This window comes from Sinocyclocheilus rhinocerous, unplaced genomic scaffold (assembly GCF_001515625.1).
Source record: "Sinocyclocheilus rhinocerous isolate Xijiao unplaced genomic scaffold, SAMN03320098_v1.1 scaffold688, whole genome shotgun sequence".
Taxonomy (NCBI): Eukaryota; Metazoa; Chordata; class Actinopteri; order Cypriniformes; family Cyprinidae; genus Sinocyclocheilus; species Sinocyclocheilus rhinocerous.
The window spans coordinates 2,269,681-2,277,212 of record NW_015651641.1 but is presented as its reverse complement, the minus strand read 5'-3'; the positions used below and the strand labels follow the sequence as shown (position 1 = coordinate 2,277,212).

The window sequence follows — 7,532 nt, the reverse complement described above, 5'->3', positions numbered from 1 at the left end:
GAGCATGAGAGCAACCTGCCGATAGCCATGTCCTCACAAGTAGAACGTAAACCATCCAAAAAAGCTGCTTCAGCATGGGCGTGGCCCAAACACTGTGCAAAGCAATTGTTGCCTGTCTGAGGGTGAGATGTACTGCAACTGCAACCAGAAGGGCATGGACGGAAAGGCATGGTGTGCAATACACAATCCGACCATTAATTCTCTTTTAGAGAAATTGCTCTTTTATAAGAATTTTGCTCTCAAAGATCACAGTCGAAGCACACAGGACAACTCTCACTACACTTAAACTGTGTAAACGTCATATAAACCCTCCATGTTGTTTTAGGTGATTGTGCAGCGCTGTCTGTCTGCCAAGAACCTGTCTCATGTGAAAGCGGGCTGCATCCTGTGTGGTTACCTCAAACTTCTGCCAATGTTCCTCATGGTTTTCCCTGGCATGATCAGCCGAGTGCTGTACACAGGTAAGAAAGACTGGCACCATCCTGGGTGAGAAGGGTGATAAACTGACTATTTATGTTGACTGAATCTTGTCTGAGTGATATATGGTGAACTAAGGTTTGATCAGTCTCACAGAACTAGAGTTTTGCTCATCAGCATAAAGTCTGGTCCACTTATTTCTCACAGAATATGCTAGTAACTTATTTTAACAAGCAACAGCCTGCTTAGACAGACAGAGAGTCTGATTTACACTTTAAGCAACCAGTTTGAAGCAGTGTTGTTACTATTAACTAAAACTAAAAAACTGTTTTCGCTTATTGAAATAAAGCTGAAATATAAAATTAAACAAAAACTTAAACGTAAAGAAATGAAAATAGAAATGTTTAATTTTAAATACTAAAATTACAAAAAAATAGAAGTATAAAAATAATTTTAAAAATTACAAAGAACATAACAAGACTAAAACTTAAATTAAAATTCAAATATAAAACTAAGTGCTAATTCAAAATACTAGTAAATACTATAATAGTATATAAATAATGTTAAAGTAACATTGATTCCCATGTTTCAGTTGGTTCTTTAATATTTTATTAATATTGTGCCTTAATAATAGTAATAATAATAATAATAATAATAATGTATGGTATGTTTTTATTCTTCTAATAAATAATTCTATATATTTTTTAATTGTGTTGAACAGCAGACATAAAATAATAATTCTGCATATTAGAAATTTTAAAAAATCAAAAAAAAAAAAAGACAAACTCATAACAAAAAAAATAAATAACAAAAAAAAAACTTAAAATGAAAACTGCAAATACTGTATATAAATATTTTTTTATTTAAAATACTAACAAATAGTATACAAATAATACCAAAATAACACTGGTTTCATATGACATTTCAGGGAGGGTAAATCTGACGTTCATAATACCATAACAATTACAGAGCTGAATAATTTAGCGAAATTAAACAATTTAGCCAAAATGGTATGTGGACTTTGTGGTAAGAAATTCTGACAATCCAAAAGTAATGTGCAGCAATTTTTGTGACATTTTTTGAATGCATCATGCATCAGAAGGTCAGTGAACAGTGAAAGACTATTAGTGAACTAATTTTTTTTTTTTTGTGTGTCAGATGAGATTGCATGCGTGGATCCAGCAGAGTGTGACTACTACTGTGGAGCCAGTGTGGGCTGCAGTAATATTGCTTATCCAAAACTAGTGGTGGATCTGATGCCAAACGGTAAAGAATAATCTGATATTTCTATTTCTGTCTCTTACATCTCTAATAGACTGCTTTGATAGATCTGTTTGGTGATATGGCTCTAAACTGCTGTGTGTGTTTACGAAGGTCTCAGAGGGTTGATGTTGTCCGTCATGCTGGCCTCTCTGATGAGTTCACTCACTTCCATCTTTAACAGCGCTAGCACACTCTTCACAATGGACATTTACACCAAGATCCGCCCCAAATCCAAGGAAAAGGAGCTCATGATCGCGGGGAGGTGTGTTCGCGTGTCTGTTTGTTTGTGTTGGATATTGATTTTCTGATTTTGTGAGCAGAAACTGAGATGAATAGGCTCTGAGAGGCTTGTGTTCATGTGTTTAGGGTGTTCATGCTGTTTCTGATCGGCGTGAGTATCGCGTGGATCCCCATCGTTCAGTCGGCTCAGAGCGGGCAGCTCTTCGAATACACTCAGTCCATCACCAGTTATCTGGCTCCACCTATCGCCGCTGTCTTCATCCTCGCCATTTTTTGCAAGCGAGTCAATGAACCAGTGAGTTAATTACATTTAATTGTAGTAATTTTGTTTCCATTTTGCTAGTTTGAAGTTTTAAAATTTTATTAAATATACTTTTTTTATGTTTTTTGTTTTTTTTTACAAAAAAACATCTAAATTTGGCTGCAGATTATTATGTTGGCTTGACAATGTGCTAAAACATGCTAACAGTGTGTTAAAATATGCTAGCAACATGCTAAAACATGCTAGAGACATGCTATCAACATGCTGAAATAAGTTAACAATGTGCTAAAACATGCTTGCAACTCTTTAAAATCATAGATAATATATTCATAGATACCTCATTAATGGCTGATACTATGACCCATGTAAGCCGTCCGCCAGTTCGAGAGCAAGTTTGTCTGTCTGCAACCAAAGTTACATGCATGTATGAATATCTACATCTGCAATAGACTTCAGCAAATGATTTTGCTAAACTACAATATAAGAAGACGAAAGCATTAGCTAACACATCAAAAAGCTACCATAGTTTAAAAACCTGTAATATTGAGTTATAAAAACACAAACCAACACATTCTCACCTGTGAAATGTTATCCCATTTCTTTGGGAATTTAAGTCTCAGAGGTTTTTACAACCAGAGGCTGCACAAAATTTTAAAACTTCAAGCTTTTCACAGTTATTTTAAACGTCCAGACCTGCTTTGTCAAGTCAACATCAAGTTTGTCATCAGACTTTACTCATCTAGTTTTCTGTCTGTTGACACATGTTGTTGATGTGTCCTCACAGGGTGCTTTCTACGGGTTGTGTATTGGTCTGTTGGTGGGTCTGGCACGTATGATAACTGAGTTTGCCTACGGCACAGGCAGCTGCGTGAGTCCCAGTCACTGTCCCACGATCATCTGTGGTGTGCACTACCTCTATTTTGCCCTCATCATCTTTGGCCTGTCCTGTATATTGATACTGGGCATCTCCCTCATGACCAAACCCATTGATGACAAACATGTAAGCTCTTCTTACAACTAAACTATAAAGTTCAGAATACTTATGATTTTTTTATGTTTTTGAAAGGAGTCTCTTATGCTCAAGACTGTATTTGATCAAAAATACAGTAAAAACAGTAATACAGTTTACAGTAACTCTTTTCTATCTGAATATATATTTTAAAATGTAATTTATTCCTGTGAAGCAAAGCTGAATTTTCAGCAGTCATTACTCCAATCTTCAGTGTCACATGATCCTTCAGAAATCATTCAATATTGCTGATTTGATGCTCACTTATAAGGGACCGAAGGTGCATAGGCATATTATATCTGTTGGCGTTCTTCTTCTTCTTCTTCTTCTTTTGCTTTGGGTGTCTATGATAGCCCATAGAACCGCTTGCGGGAAATTTATGAAATTTGAAACACAGATAGAGGACAGCCCTGAAGGTACTCAAAAAGTTTTGTGGCAGCTCCACCTTGTGGTCAATAATTATAATGAAAATTTAAAAAATGCTAATAACTTTAGATTAGTTTTGCCTATTATCATGAGACTGGTCTTGATAGATTCCTTAGATCTTGCCGAGAACATCGATACCAATTATGCCATAATCAACTGAACTTCTTGTCCGCCATTTTGATTTTCTTTGAAAACCTACTTTTTCAAACTCCTCCTAGACTGTTTGTACGATTTTCACCAAATTCGACTCAGATCATGTTTAGACCATGCTGGCAAAAAGTTATGGATTTCGTGTCAATAGACGAAACATTTTTTGTTTATTACATCAACGAATTTGATGGCATGATGCCAAACTGCATATGAGGCTGTATCTCTACAAAGCTTTGACACATTGACACCAAACTTTGTGTGTGCCATTGTCACCTAACACTGACCTCACCAGATAAATTTGCTAACAGCGACACCTACTGGTCAAAAGTGATAAACTATTAATATATAGCCATTAACCATTAATAATGACATTTCTAAAAATGCTAATAGCGTCTAAACAGTTTTGCCTCTTGTCATGTGGCTGGTCTTGTTAGATTGCTTGGATTATTCAGAGAACATTGCTACCAATTATGCTATAATCAGCCGAACTACCTGTCCGCCATTTTGATTTACGTTGAAAACATACTTTTTTCTAACTTCTGCTAGATTGACGGTCCAATTTTCACCAAATTCGATCCAAATCATCTTCAGACCATGCCAGCAAAAAAATTATGGATTTCGTGTTGATAGGCAAAACGTTTTTTTGTTTACCACATTAACAAATTTGATGGAAAGGTGCCAAACTTCATCTGTATCTCAGCAAAGCTTTGACCCACTGACACCAAACTTTACGTGTGTCATTGCCACTTCACACTGACCACACCACATCAATTTGGTAAAAATGTATAAACCATGAAATCATATTACTAATGATTGAATTTATGATTTTTCAGCCTTAAAATTGTCTTTAATTACTAACTGTAATAACTAATAACTAATGGTCTGATCCTGCTTATCTCCTCATTCTGCTCTTTTGTGCTTAGCCCATTAATTGCTGCTTGGTGCTATATTTCTCAGTTATTACTGATGTTCAGTTATTAATAATGATTCTTATTTTCAATATTGAAAACCAAGATTGTGGAAGCCAAGATTTTTTCACAACCATTTTGATATTCTTTGTTGAATAGAAAGTGAACAATGAACAAAATTTATTTTAAATGGAAGTTTTTGTAAAATTATAAATGTCTTTACCTTTTAATCAAATGAATGTGTCCTTGCTGAATAAACGTTAATTTCTTTCCAGAAAAATATTAAGCAAAAAAAAAAAAAAAAGGTTTTCAACATTGATAATAGTAAATGTTTCGTAATCGGTAAATCAGCATATTAGAATAACTTCTGAATGATCATGTGACACTGAAGACTGGAGTAAAATGAGTGAAAATTTAGCTTTGAATCACAGGAAAAAATTACATTTTGAATAATATTAAAATTGAAAACTTTATACACTGTGACCACAAACACCATTAACTTAAGTGAATTATATGGTAATAATCAGCAATATGCTTTCACACAAATAACTTTATTTTTGAATGTTTCAATTTGCGTTGACACAAATGACTTATTTGAATTTTTCATTGATACAACATTGCACCGAGTTGTTAGAAAAGAAATGCGTAGAGACGTTATTGCTTGATGACGTCAGGAACCGATGAATCGGCTTTTTGAACCGGTTCAATGAGCCGATCTGTCCGAAAAGAACCGGTTCGCGGAAATGAATCGGACTTTGCATCACTTGTTACTAACTCTGTTTAAACCATAAAACTTACCTATATATAAACAAAAAGAAAATGAATAACAACATGAACTTCCCTATCTCCTTGACTACACAAATAACCAGGAGAAAAGCAGTTTCAAACACAAAAAAGGCACCCACCTCCCCACAAGTTTCCTTAAAAAATTATTTAATTCTGAACAAATTAACAAGTCTTCAACTAAGTCCACAGTAGCGCAAATGGTCAGGGGCGGACTTAACCATTAGGCAAAGGTAGGCGACCGCCTTGGGCCCCCAAAAGCCAAGGGCCCCCTAAAATGCTTTTTATATGCGAGATGCGCATTCAGTGCGGACGCACACGTGGTTGTATTATGCAAACAAAATCTTTTATTTTTTAATTAAGTTGTTTTCAAAAACATATCTAATTAATTGAATTCATAAAAACAACTTAATAAAAAAATAAAAGAGTTTGTTTGCATAATATATGTGTGTGTTCTGTGTATATTTATTATGTATATATAAATGCACACACATACAGTATATATTTTGAAAATATTTACATGAATTTGCATGTCTATATTTATATAATTTATATTATAAATAATTTTAATATACTGTATAAACAACATATCCGCCTTGGGCCCCCAAAAGCCAAGGGCCCCCTAAAATGCTTTTTATATGCGAGATGCGCATTCAGTGCGGACGCACAAGTGGTTGTATTATGCAAACAAAATCTTTTATTTTTTAATTAAGTTGTTTTCAGAAACATATCTAATTAATTGAATTCATAAAAACAACTTAATTAAAAAATAAAAGATTTTGTTTGCATAATATATGTGTGTGTTCTGTGTATATTTATTATGTATATATAAATGCACACACATACAGTATATATTTTGAAAATATTTACATGAATTTGCATGTCTATATTTATATAATTTATATTATAAATAATTTTAATATACTGTATAAACAACATATTTTTCTGAAATATATACATGCATGTGTGTGTATTTATATATACATAATAAATATACACAGAACACACACATAGTATGCAAACAAAATCTTTTATTTTGGATGCGATTAATTGCGATTAATCGTGTGACAGCACTAAATAAAACATAATAAAAACAAGTTTTATTCAATTCACATTTATTTGTATAGCACTTTTTATTATACACATTGTATCAAAGCAGCTTTATAGAAAATGAATGTTTCTACATTACAGATAAGAGTTCTGTTATCAGGTGTAACTGTGTCAAAGTAATGTTCATATGGCAGAAATTAGGCTGTACAAATCATGCAGTTAGTTGAAGATGACTGGACTGAAGATCAGGATTCAGACTCTATGCAAACAGAAGGTACATCTGCACGATCCACCAAATATGTACCATCAGATAGCACTCTCCATTTTTGTGTGCAATGAGCATCACAGGGCTCAGTGAAAGGACTGTGAGTGTGCCGTGTGACGCTGAGACTAGGTTAGGGCCGTAATTAGTTGATTAGATTGTAGTTCTAGGAAAACCAAATGATGTTGATTCAGGCACATGCCTTACTTGTGTAAATTATTGCACACATAATGTATTCAGCAGAAACAATGAACACATTAAAGCAATGATTACATGATGTGATCATGTTGATTATACAATGCAAGGAAAATATGGCAGCTTGTATGTTTATTCAGAGTTGGCGTCATCTGAAGTTCTCTCAAGGGTTGGCATCATCTCTTCACAGGTGCTGGTCAAGTGTTTTGTGAATCCCGCGTTGAACTCCCCGAGATTAGAGAAGCAGTTGTCAGTAAAATGACATAATAGGGGCACTTTAAAAACATACTTACATACTTGTAAAAACAATTAACAACTGTTTCCGATTGCCTCTCGACCTTGCAGAGGTGCATGAGGATCCAAGCTGTTGGAAGAAGGCCTACAACTGGTTCTGCGGCTTTGATCAAGGCAATGCACCTAAACTGACTAAAGAACAGGAGGCGGAGTTGATACAATGCAAGGAAAATATGGCAGCTTGTATGTTTATTCAGAGTTGGCGTCATCTGAAGTTCTCTCAAGGGTTGGCATCATCTCTTCACAGGTGCTGGTCAACTGAAGTCTTCGTAA

At 34.5% G+C, this 7,532-nt stretch overlaps 1 protein-coding gene across 1 annotated transcript in view; it reads left to right on the top strand.

Annotated features, from left to right (window-relative positions):
• The window catches only part of LOC107713282 (sodium/glucose cotransporter 1-like), a 39,917-nt gene extending 32,385 nt beyond the window's left edge, over nucleotides 1–7,532 (top strand). The window contains exons 14-21 of the mRNA XM_016518737.1: nucleotides 326–461; nucleotides 1,576–1,683; nucleotides 1,792–1,942; nucleotides 2,047–2,215; nucleotides 2,967–3,182; nucleotides 6,710–6,782; nucleotides 7,311–7,442; nucleotides 7,507–7,532. Of these exons, the coding sequence (XP_016374223.1) occupies nucleotides 326–461; nucleotides 1,576–1,683; nucleotides 1,792–1,942; nucleotides 2,047–2,215; nucleotides 2,967–3,182; nucleotides 6,710–6,782; nucleotides 7,311–7,442; nucleotides 7,507–7,532 (1,011 nt within the window). The remainder of the gene's footprint in view (nucleotides 1–325; nucleotides 462–1,575; nucleotides 1,684–1,791; nucleotides 1,943–2,046; nucleotides 2,216–2,966; nucleotides 3,183–6,709; nucleotides 6,783–7,310; nucleotides 7,443–7,506) is intronic.